The sequence below is a fragment of the Patagioenas fasciata genome, chromosome 14 (assembly GCF_037038585.1).
Source record: "Patagioenas fasciata isolate bPatFas1 chromosome 14, bPatFas1.hap1, whole genome shotgun sequence".
Classification (NCBI taxonomy): Eukaryota; Metazoa; Chordata; class Aves; order Columbiformes; family Columbidae; genus Patagioenas; species Patagioenas fasciata.
The window spans coordinates 19645327-19665779 of record NC_092533.1 but is presented as its reverse complement, the minus strand read 5'-3'; the positions used below and the strand labels follow the sequence as shown (position 1 = coordinate 19665779).

Below are 20453 nucleotides of genomic sequence, written 5' to 3'. Positions count from 1 at the left end.
CGCTCGGAGGTAAGAGAGCACCGGGCCCCACCGCCCCCGCCCCGGCCAAGCGCGGGCTGGGAGCGGCCGCGCCTGACACGTGTCGGCGGAGCGGAGCGCGGAGCAGCAGCGGCTCTCTAGTGGTTTTTTCCCCCCTTACGTTTCACGCGAGCAGCGGCGCTGCCCGCTCCGTCGGGCCGGGGAAGGCGCGGAGGGGGCCGGAGCGCGGCCATGCTCCCTTCCCCCCGCCTTTTCATTGTTGTTATTTTTTTAAAAACACTTTCCCCGCCGCCCCTGCCTTCCCGGCCGGGCTGCGCGGGCGGTGCCAGCTCCGCGGGGGCTGCCCGGGCGAGTCCCGCCTCCCGCTCCGCGCCCCGCGCATCGCCATGCAACCCGCGCGGAGCGGCGGGGCGCGGAGCGGGGCCGCGGAGCCGCTTTATCCGCCTCGCAGGGCTGGCCCGGGGGAGCAGCGGGGGGGGCACTTGCTGATGATCGGAAGTTACTGACAATAAGCACCTTCATCCCCCCCAAAGGCGGAGAGAGAGGGAGAGGAGGAGGAGAGACAGGGGGAGAGGAGAGCTGATGCCTAAGCGAGTCACTCGGAGGAGGCAAAGCGGGCGGTACCACAACTTCTCGGCGACGCGGAGCGGCGCGGAGCGGCGCGGAACGGAGCTCGGCGGCCGGATCGCTCCCATGTCAGGGCGGCGGTGGGGACCTGCACTCCGCTAGCGTGAAGCCACTGACCTCCCCCCTCTCCTCGCCCAGCGATGTATTCACTGCTCTCCGCCTGCACTTGCCTGTAAGGATTATGGCATATTTTAATTTTTTTATTATTATTTTTTAAAGATTTTTTTTTTTAACTTTCATTCTGGAGGCTCCGGTGGCATTTTGCTTACAATCAGGTGGTAATCGTGACCCGAGCCTTTTTATAAGCTGAGCATAGCTCTGCACCCTTTAAAAATTGCAAACATAAAACAAAGAAAAAAAAAATCAGCTTTAACCATTTTACTGCAGCATTTGATATTTTGTTGCCTTTTTTTTTTCTCTTCTCCAGATGTTTACATTTCCTGCTGCTGTGCTTTCAGGTACAGGTACGTGCCCTTTCTGTCCTCTTTCGCTTTGGGTTGCAAAATAGAAACAAAGGCGGCGTGCTGACCTCGCAGTGCCAGACACTTTTGGCTTGGGCTTTCACTTTTTTCCCCCTTCTAGTTTTTATAGCCGTATTAAACCGATCCCTGCGCCAGATGCTGGAGTGTCACTGGCCCTGGGAAGGGGCTGCCCCTCTCACCAAGCTGCTTTTCGGTGTTTGCTGGTGCAGAGGCTCCGGTGTGGGCTGGGTGCAGCCGGTGCGCCGGTAGCCTCTGCCGTAACGGGATCCTCTGGAGTGCATTAGCCTGGCTAATGATGTGAGAAGGAGTGCTGGACTCTTCTCCTTGCACAATGTTGATTGATGCACTTGCCTTGGAAGAGCAGGCACTCTCCTGCTCGCCCTCCTTTTATTTTTTTCTTCTTCTTCTACCCCCCTCAGTCCCCCCGTACTAGCGAACTTACTCCTAAAAACTGATACTTTGAAAAACACGAGTTTCCCTAGCCAGGAGAAGGAGGCTGCGTGCTCATTCCCCATTATTCAGTAGAAAGCCGTCCAAGTCAGATCCTGCCTTTGATCCTGCCTCAGCAGGAACGAAGCCGTTGGAGGAACACCCTGAGTGCCACCGCTCTGCAGCCCGGCCTCCCGCGGGACACAGGGCTGGGGGTGCCGGAGTGGCCGCAGCCCTGGGGCCGCGCACCTCTCCAGGGTGGGGATTTTAGCCAGGCATCCTGGAGCAAACGCACCTGCGGGGCCGGGCAGAGCAGGTGTCACTGCTCTGGTGGCTCCAGACCACCATCCCACTGGGGCTGGGGGCCACTCATGCCACCCCGTCGGCCACGCATGGTGCTTTGACTGGGATTGCACCTGCTGGCCCCCTTGCAGATACACGATGGCAGCAAGGGATGGTCCTGGGTGAGCACAGCTGCAGCCTTGGAGGGGACTTCATCCCTCCAGCCAAGCTAAAATGCAAACCAACCCCATCCCCTGCTTCCCCACCCCGGTTGCATTTTTTTTCCTCATCCCCTCTGAAAGCTGCAGCTTGAACCTAACACCAGCGGAGCCTCCCCTCGGCAGAGCAGCCTCCTCGTCAGGAGAGGATCCACAGCTGTAAATTACTCTGCGGTTGGAAGGCATTTGCTATATTTCTCCGGTGCGTTTCTGTTTTTTTCAAACCCGAGGAATAACAGGCTGTGCAGGGCTCGTGGCGGCGGCACCCTCTGCAGCGGGGAGACGGTTTTTGCGCTTGTGCGGTAACTGAAGTTAATCAGCACTCCAGCCCCCTCCCTCTCCCCCTCCCTTTGGTGCTTTTAGTGAATCAGAAAAAGTTTGGCTGGCTGCCTGGAAAGCACTTGCTAAAATCTGATCTCTTACTTCAGCAGCCTTAAAACTTGGGAAATTATTGGCATTTATACAGTTGGAGCTTGCAGGCTTCCAAAGCAATAAAATAATAACAAAAAAAGAAAAAGCAGCTCAGTGCTCTGGTGCTATTAGAACCATACTTTGCTCCATTGCGTGCTGCTCTTGCAGCGTTTTGCAGGACGTGAGGCCAGGATGCGCTGTGACCGGGCGCCGCGGAGGGGTCTGGGCGGCCGATCTCACCGGGTGTCACACCGAGAGGTGAACGCTCTTTCAGTGATTAGCGTTGGGAGCCAAAACATTAGATTAGTCATACTCAAGGGCCTTTGAGTGAGTGTCTACAGTATTAATGGTAGATGAAAAGATGTGAATGCTGTAAGTTTTTATTGCCTGTTTTGTTACACTTTCTTTCTGGATTTATTCACGGGATTACATGTTTTGAGCCTGAATGGGAGCGAGGGATTATAGGATTTCTTTTATAATGATCAGTTTGGGTAGGAGTTAGCCTTCGGTGAACTGAAGTAAATTAATGCATCACTTAGGTTTAATATTTATTTAGGCTGAAGGAAGTTGTTTAGTTTTGCTTAAAGAGCTCTATGTTGTATTGGGGAGATTTAAGAGTGCCTGAAATGGATTATATTCTAAGGCTGCCTTTTGCCCTCCTGTGCAAGCTGCAATCAGTGGGTCGGCCCACGTGTTAGTTTTAGGATTAGCCTCCTCTGCTGCTGACTGTTGCCCCCTGGCTCTTCACGCAAAGGTAAAAATCCCTCCAGCATGTGTTGAGGCTGGAGGTATTCTGGGGCAAAATAGAACGGCTCAGGTATTTTGTGTCTTCTGCTAGTTACTGGTGTACAAAGGCTGTGGTGTGTTGGCATGCAAGCTGCCTTCATTAGGCAGTGTGGTGGCTCAGTGCTGGTAGAAAGTTTTCTCCTAGACCCTGAGGTCCTTGGAAAGCCACCCGTAGGTGACCCTGTCGGGTGCAGCATCACCCATGGGTGGGTTGTGGCAGCACAGGGGAGACTTTCCCCAGCCCGGACTGTGGGGAGGTCAGAGGGATGGGAATTTTCAGGAGCAGGATTTAGACTCCTGGACAAGTTGGGCTTTGCTGCTGGGTGACATTTCCATGGAGGGACACTGGGGAACAGTGTGTGGTGCGTCGGAGGGGAACGCAGGCAGCGGGTGCTGGTGGCTGTGAACTGGCACCACGAGAGCAGCCCCGTACCTTGCAGCGCTGCAGGGAGGACAGCTCGTTCTCCGCTCCCTTGCCCTGTGGCAGGAATGTCCCTGTCTTGTTTTCTTCTCTCGAATCTTGAGAAGTTCCTCTGCTGCTTGTGGTTGCTGTGGACCCAAAGGCAGCAGGGACACTGGATCTTCTTGGGGATACTGGAGAGATTAATTTATTTGCACAGGTTGTTCTTAGGGGTGCTGTTTCACTGCGCATTACTGTACTCTCCCTCTATCGCTTATCTTTAGCATCCTTCTGTTTAATTTTCCTGCTGCCTCTTCACACTTCCAGGAGCAATTTATCCTCCATGTGCTTTTACTCTCTGCATGTCCCAGAGCAGTTTCGGGTTTGGCCTTAGAGTCAGTCCCTGCTCTTCACATGGGCAGGAAACCTAGGAGCACTTTGGATGGATGGAAAGAATCTCCTGTGCTTTGCCGGCTCTGGCAGCCCTGATGGCCCTTAGGACATCAGGTTTGGGGATGTGGGACCTCAGGAGCTCAGAGGTTGCCCTTTGCCAGTGTGGGTAGGGGCTGGAGGCAGCTTCGGTGTCAGCTGGGCAACAGGATGTGAGGTTTTGGGTGCTTCCCTGGCTTGCAAGAGCTTCTAGCTCTTCTACCGCTGGGCCATCTCCATCGTCGACTGGAGCACAGGGTGACACCAGTGCCAGCTGCCCCGGCTGTGCCATAGAGCGCAGGCAGATGCTGCCTCAGCCTCTTTGCTGCCCTGATAAACCTCGGCATGTCCTTCTGCATGAAATGCATCTGCCTTGGATTATGAAAAAGGTCCCTGATAGGGCCAAATCCTTTGCTTTTATGGTTCTTGTAGGTTAAGATCCAGTTTTGGAATCTGATCCAGAAGCAAACAGGAGGTCAGACGACTGCACAAGGCAGCGCTGGGCTATTTTCACATCTGCTGGTGTTGTGTAAGAGGAAGGCTGCTGCACGCCATGCCAACAGTAACTTATGTTTCTCCTAAGCTCCTGTGCAGTGACAGACAGATATTGTTTGGGGCTTTGTAAAGTGAGGCACGGAGAAGCATTGCTTCCACACGTTCAGCAAGCCAGATCCTGTGGTCTGGCGGAGCCGCGCGCCGCACATGTTGGAGGCGTGAGTCTGCCGAGCAGCTCCCTCCCCTCTCCCCGCCTGCTCCTCTGTGGGCACGAATGCCACCAAATGATGCCAGGGACACTGCTCTGGCCAGGCCAGAGCGTGGTCTGCCCACAGCCTGACCGGCTTGGCTTGCCATGGGGCTTGTGGCCACCCCTTCTGTAGGCATGAACTGGTGCTGGGGATGAGGGTCCTTGCTCACCCTGCCCTCGCCCAGCGGGGTCATGCTCATGTCTCCCCTCCCTGTGGGTGGGCACCCACCTGCCTGCGCCCTCCCTGGGTGGCACGAGCATTCGTCTCAAGATGGTAGCCAAGGCTGCGTGTGCTGCTGGGGATGGAGGCTCTGATGGCCTACGCTGTGGGGTGGGACAGGTGCTGTTTGGATGCAACGAACCACTCTACTCCTTGTGGCCAAGCCCTGCATGCCGAGACTCTGCGGGGACCCGGCACCCTGCAGCTTCCAGGGGCATCCTCCCCTCACCACCTTTGCTCAGCCTGGACAGGGGCCACCGAGTCCTTGGCGTGGGGTCCCTGTGCCAACACCAGCTCTGTGACAGTCTCTGAAGCCCCTCAAATGACAGCGGTGCTCGTCCATGAGAACAGCTGAGGTCAGGTCTGCTTTCCAGCCTGAGCTCACCCACCCTGCACTAGTGTGGGGCTACTAATGCTCAGGCTGCAGCAGCGATGATGTGAAGGACAGAACACAGCAAAAGTGGTCTGAGAAAGGCTGGGAAGCTTTCTGTCAATTTTTTTTCTGATCACAGTCAACTCTTAATTACTAGGCAGTGAGAAGACAAGAGAAACAGCATAAGCAAACCCTGATTTAATTAGCGGAGGAGGAGCTCAGTGATGTTGATGAAGCGCATGACCCTGTCACAGGCTGGAGCTGATGAGATGGTCCATGGCTCTGGGTGTGTGATGCTGCTGGCCTCATGACAGGGGACACGATGTCTGTTGGTGTGGCTCCACCAGCCTGCCACCCACGAGACTGGGCTTGGTAGTGTATTAAATAATTTGGTCCTGTTTAAAACCCCCTTGCTCTCCAAGAAAACGACCATACCCTTGCCACAGGGATTTTTATTCCCTGTGCTGACTTCTAGCACTGGCCTGTGAAGTGTTGTGTCCTGAAACTGCCCCTTGTGTGGGCGCTGGTGCACGCTTGGATTCTCCTGTGGGAGAAGTAAGACCGAGATTCGTGTGGGGTGAGTGCAGGTGGGGGTCCCGCCCCTACACAGACGTGGGTTTGCAGCCCGTGCTCCGCTGCACCATCGGCTCCCGCCCTGGCCACACGCTACCTTGGCTTCCCATGGTCCTTCAACGTGCCGGGACAGGTCCTGTGCCAGGAGACGCCTCAAACACACAGTTAACAGGAAAACTTGCAAGGACAAAGCTGTTTCCAGAGTCCCGTCCCAGCGAGGCAGAAACAAAGGTGAACTCTCTCGGCACGTGGGAGCTTGGCGTTTTCTGGGTGTGCTATGGCAGCAGGCAGCAAAGCAGAGCTGCTGCTTGGAGGCTTCGATCCGCACACCCACCTGGATTGCAGTTTACTTTTTCAAAGCTCTAGAGATGTGCAAGATGCTTCATACAAACAGAGGAGGACTCAGGTGCTGAGAAGAGTACCTAGGAGGGTTCAGATTTCCTCTGTTTGAGATAGCTGGTTGCGTCGCGGTTGTTATATTTAATTTCTCTTTTGCTTTCCGTATTGCATATGGTGTGTCTAAGCGGGACAAGGTGAGTGATGCTGGCTTTGGAGCAGGGCTGGGTTTTGTAGGATGATTGCATGCTCAAGCCCTGCTAATTTTTCTGCTGGTAGAGTAGCTTGGCCGTAGCGTACCAAAGCAGGGAAGAGTGGAATGGGCATAGGGTGATGCTTCCCAAGCCCCGTGGGCGTGTTTGGGATGTGGTGATGCAGCTGGTGGCGGGTCCTTTAGTGAGGAGGAGGTGGGGGTGCCTGCTGAGGGCTTCTGGGGGCTCAGGATGAACAGCATTGCTGGGACTCAGGTGGCCACTCAGAATATTTGATTTTGCTGTAAGTTGATAGCAGCAAGCTGGTCAGCTGGGCGAGTGGACATCTCCCTCCATTGCAGGACACTGAGCTCAACATAAAGACTCTTCTGGGGCTGAATTCTTTTTTATCTATAAAGCTACTTCCTGGATCCTTGGGAGTATTTTTATGTGTCTCTTCCTTTCTGTAGGAGCTGGGAAAACCCCTGTCCTGCTGTCTCCTCCCTTCAACCTCACTGAGCAATAGCTGCTTTTGCTTTGATTTTACCCAGATACGGACACTTTAGGTATCTGATGTGATGAGAACAGGTGAAAAATGTGTTCAGGCAATGGCGTGATTTAAAAAGGAAAAAGAAGGACTGGCTGCTGTTGATGCCTGGGCAGGGTGTGCAAGGGTGGGTACCTGCTCCCAGGCCTCTGGCTGGGCTCTCTGCAAGCTGGGAGGGCTGGGGTGAGTCACGTCGTGTTGGAATCTGTGGTCCCAACAGGTCTGAACCTTATCTCTTTTCTTTCCTTCCCTGGGTTTTTGTGTTTTGATCACCTGCGGTTCCATTACAGCAGAAATCATGCAGAGCTGTGCATTAGGCTGCCTACCTGGTGTGTCACATCTGTGTCCTGCTACCTCTGCAGATATCCGTGGAGGATTAGGCACCCAGTGAAGCAGCTGGAGGAAAAATAAGAGAAAGAATGAAAAGAAAATATAAAAGACTGTCTGGCTCTGCCAAAGTATTTTCCTATTGCCATTCAGCAGCCTTACCATAGCATGAAGAGAAAGAAAGGGGAAGAGAGAGAGGAAGGAGGAGGCTTAGTCTGTCATGGTCTGCCTGTTTCCCTTTGTGCAAAGTCCCGGCCGCGCCGGGGGATGTGGTGGGTGGGAGCCGACGTGCCAATCTTCCCAAATCGACCGGGGCAGGTTGTGGGGTTCACCAGCTCGCTTCGATGTGGGATGGGGCTCCCTGGGCTTTGACACCTCCGTCTGTTCTGTCTGCACCAACAGCTGAATCTCAACCTAAACCACAGGGCAGTGTTTTCCACGTAGTGACAGCACATCCTCCTCTGGCACAGCACCGTGCCCTTCGCCAAACTGCGCTTACGCTCTGCTCACTGCGAGCATTTGCTTTTTTTAATGAGAATCTCTGCTTTATTCTGCTGCAGCCAGCAGAAAAGGGGTCGTGCTGGGGGAAAATCTGAAATGCCTTGAATGTCCTGACCTTAGGGTGTGATAGGGGTGTCTGGCAGCATCCTCCTGCAGACAGGTCCTGCCAGTGCGATGCTGCTCCTGCTGGCGATGCCAGCTGGGACCAACTCTGCTTTGGGGACAAACTGGGAGGAAAGAGGCAAGATCTGAGGCTGTTGCTGTTGGGTTATCACAGCCCCTGCCCTGGGGGCAGCTGAAACGGGATGAAAAGTGGGCAGCGGGGAGCAGTCCTGCTCACTGCCGCAGGGCTGGTATGGACGGGAGGTGCAGTTCCTCTGTTCGCATTTTATAATCCAAATCTCTGATGAATGCTAAACCTTGATGAAGGCCCCATATTGCGTCGATACAAATACCAGAATGCAGCAATTAATAATGGATTTCTTCTCCTGCAAGGTATTTCCAGCACTCCTTATTCCTCCCAGTTGCTTTTTCTCCTGCTGGATATTTCAAATCCTTTTATTTCCTGCTAAAATACTATCTTTGGCACCATTTTTAAGGACAGCTTGTTATAAAGCTGTTGCATCTTTTGGAATACCCAGAGCTACTCTTCAGCAGAAATGCAGAATTAACAGAAGAACACAGGGATCCCTGGTGGATGAGGGGGCGTGCACCTGCGTGCTGGGTGACACTGGGCATGGCTGGAGGGATGCAGAGCCCTGGGAATAGAAATTAGAGTGTGGGATGAAGGACAGTATTGATAGAAGGGCATTTTCCTGCTTCTTGGTTGCTGTTAATCCGTTTGAAGAGAGGGGTGGTTTGGAAACCCAGTGTAGCGGTTGCAGGGCTTCCCTCGCCCGCAGGTGGGATGGAGATCACCCCGTCCCAGCAGGCCCCGGGCAGTCTGCTGCCCTGCTGCTCCGTGGGCTTCTCCCATCCAATTGTCAGGTAGGGACCTGAACAGATACTAATATTTGTTTTCCAAAGTTGGATTCAAACTACATGCAGACTTTTACTCAGTTTTACAAATATACAACAGTGAGTGGGGTACGTACGCTCCTTCCAACCATGGTTTCCATCTATAAAATGAAAGCTGATTTTGACCCTCCTTAAGCTGCCAGACCTTAAGGTCACAATCCTGTATGAGGAGCATCAGTGACTCCCTGTGAGGCTGCACTGTAAGACTGCGTGGTGCACTGCGGTATTGATTATCTGTAAAATAAATTATGATGTATGTAGTGCAGGTTTCTGACCCCATGGTCGCGACCTTGTGGTGATTGGGGAGACTTCCGACCAGCTGAGATCAGAATAGCAAACAGCCTCCCAGCAATCAATACAAAAAAACCAGCAGGTCTGATTGTTGGGACCTTTTACAGGAATAACGTTGGATGCCACGTTTATGTGGCATTTTTATTCTGGGGACCGGGCAGTTCTATAAACTTTGCCTAAAATGAGACGTGAAGCTGTGTGGGGTGTTCTGCTCTGTGACAAGTCAGCCCAGCCATGGGGCAACCAGGGATGGAAAACTTGCAGCGCAAAAGGGCGTGTGATTCTATGTTGGGGTTTTTAATGATCAGCAAAGCTGCTGGGGCTGGGGTGGGACAGGAGGAGTGGGCACAGCACTGCCAGCACCCACAGAGGGTCCGCCCTGCCTATGTCGTGTATTTATTTTGTGAGTTCCAAATAGCGTTATCTCAGCCCCTACTAGAGAACTGTTCTGACCAACAAGCCAAACTGACGGATTCATGACAAACTTGATAGCGAGATTGCAGCGCTGTGTTTTCGGAGATGCGCAGGTGCAGGTACAGACTCTGCACCGTGCTGGGAGGGAATGAGCCGCCCGCTGCGGTGCTTTGCTGGGGCTGCTCCCCAGCCTGTGTGGGTGCAGCTGAGCCACCAAATTACTGGCGAGGTGGGGGACAGGACACCCCAAAAGCATCATTCTGACTCCTGACCCCGCTGGTGTGAGGATCGCAGCAGTGCCTCCAGCTTCTTGGTCATTCGGGCTGTGTTCCGCTGGTTTGGAGAGGGTGCGAATAAATGGGAATAGGCACAGGAACTGCTTTTGTGCTGTTTATGTTGAAAGAGTGTTTAAAAGGCATTTAGATGAGGTTCTTAGGGACATTGTTTAGTGCTAGAGTTAGGTTAGGTTATGGTTGGACTAGGTGGTCCTGAGGGTCTTTTCCAACTGAAATGATTCTATGATAATATGAATTTAATTGCCATTTGAATTTAACAAGCAAGACAATGGAATTTATTTGCACAGTTTTCTTTCCAGAAGCCTCATTTTCTCCAGCGTGCACCATCACTGTGTGTGCCAGGAACCTGAATGTCACCACGTTAAGTCTCGGGGTTTCACTTCTGGAGAAAACCTGAAAATCCGCCCGAACTCTGGTGCAGGACCAGCAAGGCTGATGTCGCAAAGCTGCTCTGTGGGCAGGGTGCTGGGCAGCTATAGGCATTCCCAGAGCAACCCGGGAGCTGTTCATACTGTTCCATGGGCCCTATTTGTGTGCTGGGCTCCGCACGCTCCCTTGCAGGAGGATGCTCGGGATGCCTGGACCGAGGTTTGGTGCTTTGCAGCATCCCGTTGCTGTAGGCACAAATGCCGGTGGTTCAAAGAAAGGGCTGTCGGGGAATCTCCAGTATCATGCTGTAAGGTCTCCTTTCTGTGCTTGCCTACAACTGGCCTGAATTTCTCCCCAGCAGCATTTTCCCTGGTGCTGGTGACCGGCGATGGATGCAGCGAAGTGTGTTGGGTTCCCCTGGTACTCTCCAGCTCTGTGGGGATGCAGCAACCCAAACCTCGGGAGGTGCCTTAGTGTTTGTAACACCTCTCTATCTTCCCCCCCCCTCCCCCCCATTTTAAATGTTTTGGAAAGGATTCATTTTCCAAAACTCTGGAGAATTGTTCCCTGAAAATGGGAAAGCTGGAATCTGAATTAATTAAAACCAAATGAAACTTTTCCCTCACTCAATAAAGCAGAAAGATAAGAAATCCTATTTGTCCAGCATTTGCAGTGTAAAGATTTCCATACAGGAGTGCAGCTAATAGATATCAGTGCAAATCTTGTATTAGAAAACAAACTGTGCTTTTAATTTCTGGCCCTAGGCTCACATGTTTGTTATATCTGATCCTGAAGGCAGATCGACAGTTTGGTTTGGATTAAGTTCAACACATGGTTTATGCCATACTTTTGATAAGGCTCAATATTAATCTGATTTTTTTGTCTCTGCTCTCTTCAGTACATGAGCAGCAGAATTGTCTGTTCCTAGGAATACTTTTGTGGTGAAACCATTGAGGAATTTATTTCTGGAGGGAAGATGAAATTACTGATTTTAAAAACTTTCGGGATCCTAAGTAAAGTTGAAACCCATTAACTGCAGACAATAAGCTTGACATGACCTGGGCTCGTTTCGAGCTATTTTATTAGCTGATATACACAGCGTTTTCTTTAAATATCTCTGGAAAGGCAGAGAGGAGGAGACTGGATCACGCAGAGGGACCAGAGCAGTTTCCTGTACCTTTACCACCAGCATCAGCTCACAGTTCTGGTTAGCCGGGAATGAAGATCCCCGCCGTTTGCACCTGTATGTGCTCATGAGCTCAGGTTTCTTCACTGAACTATGGGCGTTGCTGCTGTCTGCTGGTTCCCTGAATGACCTGTGGTGCATCCCTGAGATGGGCTTTTAGGTACGTTGGCCCATTAGGTACAAATAGCTGCTTATTTGCATGAGTGTGTATTTATTCCATTTTTGAATGGGCTTCACTTTCTAAAACTGGTGCATTTTGTCATTGGTCTGTTCCATATAAAGTGAGTAAAAAAAAAAAAAAAAAAAAAAAAAGGTAGAAGAATTGAGAAGAGAGAAGAGGCAAGGGAGAAGTTGCTTGTTGCCTTAGAGCTCTGTGGCTGAGCAGGTGGGTGCCTGGAAACCCGTCTGCAACACTTTGTTTGCATCCTTGCTGCAGGATGCAGCGATCTGTTGTGGCTCATTTTGGGGCCGCCTCCACTTCCAATGCAAACGTGACATCTTGCAAATGTGGTTATTTTATCAGGGGTGGAGTTGGTCCCAAAGCTTGTCTTGGGTGCTTGAAGATAACGGGTGCTGGCAGCAGCTGTTGGTTGGTTGTACGGTGCTAGAACTGGGTGCTGGAAAAGTTCAGACTTGGCAGTGATGCTGAAGGCAACTGAGATCCTTATCCCAACTATATGTTACCTCCACAAAGTGAAATTAATGAACATTGCTTGGGTCTGCATTGATTTAAAGTGGGTTGCACCCGGTGAGATGCTCTGGTGGACGCTGCTCTGCATGATGGAGCTCTGGGGCACCGTATCTCAGGATGACGTCCTTGTTTCTCAGCGTGATGGTGCCGGTTCCCTGTATCCCTCTGTGTTGGGTGAGCTGCGGATCCCCAGTCTCATACGGAAGATGTGTGTTTGCACAATTAGCGTAGCCCCTTCCTTCCCTGGGAGCAGAATGGTTTATTGATTTCTTTGGCCTGCTTGCCCCCACCTATTCAGCAATAATGACCCTTCCACCCCAACTCTAAATCATCCCAGCCCACCTCACCCGTAAGCCCTTTTCGGGTTGTTGTTGGTATTTATGCTTGTGGAGGTTTATGATCTGTCGGCGCTGGCTGCCGAAATGCTTTATTTGTCCATATGCTGGGCCACACAGTGAGCGTCCTTATTCTGGTATCATGTTCAGGATGCTGTAGTTAAGGTTCACGTCAGCACTTCCATGCACAAACCTTGTTATTCAGGGGTTTTGCAACTCCATGGAAAAGAAAACTAGTGACCTGGCACGGCAAGGGGAGCTCAGAGGCACACGTGAAAGCCCAGCAACAACCCACTGCCCATTTAGGGATTATTAGATGGGCAACCTCTTTCCTCAAGGAAAGCAGCCAAAACCATCCTCTTTTGGTTTGATATTGTGAAAAGAAAACCCCTCTTTTGTGTGCTTGTATGTGTCAGATGGGGAAAACCCAGCGAGGCAGGACCCAGGCTGGGATCCTCTCCGGATACTTAGAAAATAAATGTTAGGCCGATGCAGAACTGAGCTGTTTTCTCCTCCGAACACATCGTGTGCTGCAGAGGGTTGGGAGGAGGCAGCGCCTGCTCCCTGGCCCCGTGGCTGCCCGGCACCACAGCCCTCTGAACAGTAGGCAACAGGGTATATAAATGTGATTTATTGCCCTGTTAGCACAGGAGCTTGTGGGCTTATAAATTACTTGGAGATTTCTTGATAATAGAAGGAGTGTGGTATAAACAGAAGAGAAAACAGGGCTTGAGAACGTATTTCAAAGAACTTTCAGGGAAGGAGACATTAGGTGGCTGTTGGCAGGTGCTGGCTGGTGGTGGTGGAGGAAGAGCCTTCACAAACCATCCCAGCATGGATATTTTTTTAATTGCTCCCTCTTACTGGCTGATGTGTTTTGTGGGTGCTCCATGGAGCAGCCTGGAGCAGGGTTGATAAGTCAGAATGAAATGCTGGCGTAGCCGTTAGCCCAGGATACCAGGCTGGGTTTTGCATTGAGGGTATTAATTAATAACTTATTTAAGCAGAGGTGATCAGCCACTTGTGTCTGCCAGCAGGAGCAGGCAGGGATGAAGCACCCTTTGGCTTCCTCAGAGGGGACACTGGCAGCAGGGTTTTTATCAAGGGGAACTGGGAGTGCCGAATACACGCTTGACCCTTTTGTTAGCGTGACTGGAGTGACTGACAGTGCTGTTATTGCTCCAGAGCTGTTTTCCTCATCTCTGATGACGCCGACAGGTCTTGCAGCATATCGCTGCATTTAGCTGAGGTGACTCTATGATGGTGCACAAGATATGACTGAAAGCAGCAGTGATGGCACAGGAGCATCACTCTGGGGAGGGCTTCAGTGATTTGGGAGGTGCAGGAATATGTGCCTTCGGCTGGGGCCAGGGGATGCCCAGCTCTGGTCCTTCCCTCCCTCTCAGCCCTGGGTTTGCTGACCCTTTGGCAGGACACAGGGAAAGGGATGGGAACCTCTCTGCGGGCTCGTGAGAGCGCCAGGCTTATAGAATCATAGAATGGTTTGGATTGAGGGGACCTTCCCAGCTCCCCCAGTGCCACCCCTGCCATGACAGGGACATCTTCACCAGCTCAGGTTGCTCAGAGCCCCGTCCAGCCTGGCCTGGGATGTCTCCAGGGATGGTTCATCCACCACCTCTCTGGGAACCTGGGCCAGGCTCTCACCACCCTCAGGGCAACAATTCCTTCCTCATGTCCAGCCTGAATCTCCCTCCTTTAGTTTCAAACCATCACCCCCTGTCCTGTCACAACAGACCCTGCTCAAAAGCCTGTCCCCATCTTTCTTATGGGCCCCTTTTAAGCACTGAAAGGCTGCGCTAAGGTCTCCCCGGAGCTTCTCTTCTCCAGCTGAACCCCCAACTCTCTCAGCCTGACCTCCCAGCAGAGCTGTTCCAGCCTCAGGTCATTCCTGTGGCTCCTCTGGCCCCTCTCCAGCAGGTCCGTGTGTGTCCTGTGCTGAGGACACAGCACTGCAGGGGGTCTCACCAGGGCGGAGGCGATGAGGAGCATCGTGGGTCTGAGGTGGTTCCCCTCTCTTCTGTTTTCCCCTGAAGATTTTTGAGCTGACCATACATTTTGCTCACTGAACAGGAACTTCTGTGTCATTTTCGAACATCTTGGTCTCACGCTGGGGATGCTCTTGGTGTGAAGTCGTGCTTTGCTGATGGCTTCTGGAAACGCTGTGGCGCGTTACTGTGTGGCACCTCAGACCGTGCTTTCAGGTAGGGCCACCCTGGAGAAATGGTAGGAAACAGAAAAGGTTGTGACTTTGAGTTTTGCTAAATAAAAGTGGGTGTTCCCAGTAAGTTGATTTGAAGATATTTATTTAAAGTAAGGAGTGCATTTTCAAATGGAAATTAGTTCTGTCCGCTTCCCCTGTCAGCAGGGCTTCTGTGGTGATGTATTTGGGGTTTAGAGAGCTCCATCCTGCCTCATAGTTCATGAAATAGGTTTTGTAAGGCAAGCAAAGCATAAAACAAGTTCAAAAGAAAATCTCTTCCTTGCAGAAATGAAGGAAATTTTGCATCTTATGTTTCAAATAAGTGAATTACTGATCAAAATAATCTCTGGAAAGCCCTGTTCCAGAAATAGCTTGCTAGACTTCATGTACAAGGGAATTATGCAGGAGCAACTCTAATATTGCAGGTGCTTGGTCATGGTAACCTGAGAAAGTTTCAAGGAAACTTGTCAGCAATACATCAGCAAAATGTGCGACTGAAATGGGGAAAAGCCATCTGAAGGACAAAGGGATGCTCATCTCCATGGCTGTGATTTCACAAATTGCAATCTATTTTTAGGTAAATTGCTGGCCTTTTCACCCTGACTGCTCTTTTTCAACACTGTCACCATGGCACCTTGCTTTCAACGAGTCCCGGTGGGTTCAGGGAGCTCCAGGGCTCGTTCCTGGGAGCTGGGCTCTTGCTGGATTTTGCTGCGCTCTTGTCCCAGTTCCTGCTCTCTCCTCTTTGGGAGCCTCTCACATCATTTCCGAACCAAAACCTTCTTTGTGGCACAGCAGCGCTGGACATCTCTGGGCCCCTGCATCAACATGGCAGATGAATCTTATGTCCCCTCTGTCCCTTTTTTGTGAATTTTGTGCACTTTTCTTTTTAAAAAGAGGGTTGTGCCCCCCAAGTCAGGGCTCATCTGATGGACTTTTTGGGTATGGTGAGTGAAGTCCAAGGACAGAGAATATGTCACTACATGTTGTCAGCATCGCTGGTGAGTGGGAACTGGAAGGAGAAAAGGAAATGCCCAGTGGTGGTTGATATCGCATTGGGGTTTTAGAGCTGAGGAGAAGTCACCGTCTGTGGAAATCATAGCTTGAAGTTTGCAGAGATCTTCTTCACATACAACTCCTTTTCCTGTTTTGACACTGAAAGCTTTGGATCAGCCTGGCACTTGGGGAAGGGCAGGTTAAAGGGACCCCTCGTAACGCTGCCGCGTGCCGGCCATGCTCAGCAACACCAGTCCTGCTGCTGCAGCTTTATTTCTCTGGGTCTGGGATAAAGAGCCCGGAGAATGTGTCTCCCAGGCTTGTCATCCCCATCGGTGTTGCAATTAGGGTCTGAAGGAGAGATCAACCCAGAGACACAGGCTTTTCCCCCCTCAATAACTAATATTAGCAGGCTGGTATTCAGGGAACATGTAACCATTGAGGCTTCCGTGTATTTACCAATTCCAGTGATGTTTTGGTATCTTCCATAACATAGATTTGATCCTTTTCCTGAGCCTGCAAACATCTCCCTTCAGAGCAGTGCTGTTGGAGATGGTGGGAATAAAGAAGATGCTCAGTTGAGTGATGGAGAAGATAAGCTCTAAATGAAGGAGGGGAGGGTGCAAGCTATGGGAAGGTTTTGGGTCTCAAACAGCTAATGTCAGCCAGCCCTAAAAGTGGGCATGAAAAACTGGGCCGCAGGCTGGTGGAAATGAAGGCAAGGCAGAAGTGAGGTATCGGCACCACAAACATCACTGTGGAGTGACTCCTGCAATTCCAGTAAATCCCCCAATTGGCCTCTGGTTATTGTTAGGTGGATTAACCCCTCTGTCCTTGTCTTATATCCCAGCATGGTGTAGATGATGCCAAATGATGAGATGAGCAAGCAGTGACACCTGAGGAAGTCCCTTTCCCCTTGACACTGTTCCGGTGTGGGATCACTGTGTGTTATCTTGCCAGAATAAGCAGGAATGGGACTGGTTGGAGCTTGGTAATGTGTTTTCAGAGAGGAAACTTGATAGAGGAGAAGTGGCATGGGATAATTTGGTAGGGTCTGAATGAGCTGTGTGCTTTTGGAGAAGCCACCTTTCACATGGGGTCAGTGCTTGGGAGCCACGATCCAAGAGACAGTTGTTAGCCACATCTCTATTTTCTTTGCAAGTTCAATAGAAAAAGGCGTTTTGGAAATCCTGCCTGGAACTCGTGTGCACTGCTCGGCAGTTGCCATGTCTTACCCTAGAGGGAGTTGCTTTTCTGTGCTGGGAGCAGGATCTGTGTGTTCTTTGGACGATGTCAGGGGATCGGGACAAAAGGAGCTACCAGGGGAAACATCACATCACTGCTGTGGTGCTGCCACTGCAGATGTTTGGTTTTTTTATGGGGAGACTGGTCTCTGGTGATCTTCTGTCTCCTTCTCATGGTTGTGTTTTCCTGAGTATCACTCGGGTTTCCCACGTCTTGTGCTTTTGCTTCTGTTTTCATGGAGGTCCCAGCTGGGCTGGTTGGTGTTGCAGAAGAGCTGGAACTCTCACCTTGATGGGCCTGTGCCTTAAGCCGGTGTTGTAAGTCCTAAGGGTGAACGACTCTGCCTTTCTCCAGGGTTTAGAAAACTGCTGACCCATTTCAGGGGAGTGGCCTAGGGGTTTCTACTCTATCCCACTGTCGTGGCCAAACGCGTTTGCAACTGGAGCATCCGCCCCATGAGAAATTGCTGCTGTTGGATGGAGGGAGGGAAAAGGTCAGGAGTGCTTTGAACCTGACACGTTTTCCAGTAATTGGGCTCGAGTCTCATTTGAAGAGATTACTGGTAAGTATTTTTAGTGGGGTGCCAGCAGCTTTTGTCCCAGGAGCACCTGCTGGGTAGTACGATGGGGACAGCTCGGCTGGGATGATTTGGGATGTGGGGGGCAGCCCCCTCACCCTGTATCTCCCCTTCAGGCAGCTCCACGTGCTTTGTGCAAAGGCTTTTCCATTGTTTCGGAGCAAGCTGTCCACTGCTGCTGGGTTTGCTCCAGAAGGAACCTCTCCATGGCTCACCATGCGGGTGATACGTGCTCAGACACGGGTCAATGTGCCGCTGCCTTGCTGGGAACCAGGTTTGCTCCTCGTGTGATTTTACATTTTCCTCTCAAGGTTTTATTTCTTGAATGCCTGTTTCAAATGCTCAAAAATACTAACAGACAACTACTTGCAGCAGTTTGAATTGCTGAATGGTTTTAATTCGTGCATATCATGGCAGTTTATTTCAACAGGAGTACTTTCTCCATAAAGAAAAGAAACTTTCTTATTTTTGCTTAAGACAGTGAAAGCAGTTGTAGCATGCCAGGCTCCCCGGATCCAGCTGCCAGCTTTATGGATCCATGATTTCTCAGAGGCTGGTTTGGACTGTTCCACAAAGCCTCATTGCAGTTTTCTTTGCAGTGATACCAGTGCTGTGAGGAGGGACCCGGGCATGAAACTACTTCTGAGCAACCCTGTGGCCTAGTGCTGGCTGTGAGGAATGGGGACAGTGGCACAGAGCCAGGCAGGGGTCCTGGGTCACACGTGACCATGCGACACCTGAAGGACATTGTCACCATTCAGCAGAGCATGTGGGGAATGAATGAATGAATATTGAAACTTTCCCCTGAACAGAGAGTGGGAGACATGGTGGGAAGAGTGAGAATAATTTTTGATTTTATTTTGTTGAACTTTTCTTGTTGAACTTGATAGTGTTGAAAATAACTGTGGTGAAGCGGCAATGATGAGAACTTAGCTCTTCCCCAGCAAAACCATCTGGGGAGAAACCAACGGTAGGGGATTTCAGCTGTAAAGGGGAGTGTTTTGGAAATCTTAGGCTTGTGGAAGCAGTGATTTTTGCAGATCAGGACTGTTGTAGTGTAACACATCCTTCTCTCCGTGGGTTGTGTGTCTCAGGGTGGGTTTGACCTCCATGGTAGGACATGTCCAAAATACGGGCAGGGAGGTCTTGGTCCTGGAGGAGGTGCGGGGCCTTCACCCTGACCCTGGATGGCTCTGCCAAGGTCTAAGGTGAGTGGCAGAGCTAAATAAACAGTTGGGGGATACCAGGCCAGCTTATTCCTATGTGCAGTAATAGATGGGAACACTGCACATTTTGGAAAAACAGGTGCTGAACATTGCTACAAATTTGCAGCCCTGCAGCCCGGTCTGTCTAACCTCTGTCTGGCCAACTGGACTGCTACAGCAGTAACGCTTGCAGCTTCTTGCAGCCCAGGCTGCACAGAGATGCCCCGTCGAAGCCTGAGGTGACCTCATGAAACCAACTTGGAAACGTAATGTATTTCGGTAAGCAAGGGAGGAATCTGCATGCTGAGCTGCTTGTTTGGTTTTATTTTAATATCCTCTATTTTTCCCCCTGCTTATATTTTTAAAACCGCTGTTCTAATTATTCTGGAATCATCACACTATTTCGTAAAAAGATAGTTTCAGTAAGATGTGGTTTTTTTTTAAATGGAAATGCTATGGATCTTGTGAGACAAAATGGTAGCACTCAAGCAGAGCTCAGCTGCTTTGCACCCGCATAGGCCTCAGATCTCTCTGCATCAGTATCTCTTCCTGAGACAAAAATCATGTGGATAAATGTCAACTTTGAGACAAGATTACTGAGATCACCCTAAACTGGTATCACAGGTGTCCTACGAGCCCCCAGAGCTGGACACTTTAAAGCTCTGTTGTGATCTTGTGTCCCAGTTTTGGAACCCTAGAAGGGAAAACCAGAGTTACTTGACAAATACGCATTTTGGCGTGTCCATCTGCTACGTGGAGCATCTCGGTTTCACCCTTGAGACTTCGGTCGGCCAGTGGTCGGAGCTGCAGAACTGAGCACCTGCAGATCCCTCTGGGCACATGAGGACTTGCAGCGACCCTTCAAAATCATCCGGGGGGGGACGAGGTGCCAACACTGGAGTCGTCGCGGCTGCACAACGTCAGGTGGCCTTGGTCGGACCTTCCTTCCAGCATTGTCCTGTCTTGCAAGCAACATTTTGCCCACTGCAGTGGAAGTCAGAAGGACCACCCAGTTCTGATAAGGGCACTTGAGAAAGGAAGGGGAAGATTGTGAAAAGAGGGGCAAAGGGGCACAAAGGGAAGAAAAAAAACCAACACACCCCACTGCTGAACAAAAATGAAGATCAAGACCGCTGTTAAACACACTGCCTGCGAGGGAGGTCTCCACCGTGCCTTTTCTAATCTAGAGCCAGCAAGGATTGTATTAACAGCTTCAACGCAATGGAACAAATTAATCCCTGATGTAATTGAAATCGGTGAGGTCTCACAATAGGTGAGTTTGACCCAGTGGGATAGAAATAGAACAAGTATTGGAATGAAGGAGTGAAATGAAGTCACACTGTTCAGACATTGGTATTTCATTCCTAGAAACAAAGGCCAGACAAATGCAGAGAATACATGGCTCTGCTGGGCATGGTTGAAAGCTGCTCAATAATATCAAGCTTTGAAGGGATATTTCTGTGTGGAGAGGAAGTATATAGCAGAGATATAACAAGCATTAAAAAGAAAGAAAAACAAAGAAAGAAAGGAAGAAAGAAAAAGCCCTGCTTGCTGGTTGCCTGATTGATAGCTGTGGTAAAATACTACCAACCCATAATTTTTTAAAAATAAATAATTAAAAAAAATATATATATATATATATATATATATATCATGACTGGAGAAAAATAAGAAAGAATAATAATTAAGTTCTGAATTGTATTTCTGGAGAATCAGAACTGCCAAGAGCTCATGGAGGGGTGGGCTCCCTCCTA

At 50.7% G+C, this 20453-nt stretch overlaps 1 protein-coding gene across 1 annotated transcript in view; it reads left to right on the top strand.

The window, feature by feature from the left end:
* The window catches only part of FGF18 (fibroblast growth factor 18), a 72118-nt gene continuing 51665 nt past the window's right edge, over nucleotides 1-20453 (top strand). The window contains 4 exon segments of the mRNA XM_071814893.1: nucleotides 1-630; nucleotides 632-727; nucleotides 729-778; nucleotides 1034-1070. Coding sequence (XP_071670994.1) covers nucleotides 562-630; nucleotides 632-727; nucleotides 729-778; nucleotides 1034-1070 — 252 coding nt within the window. The 5' untranslated portion in view covers nucleotides 1-561.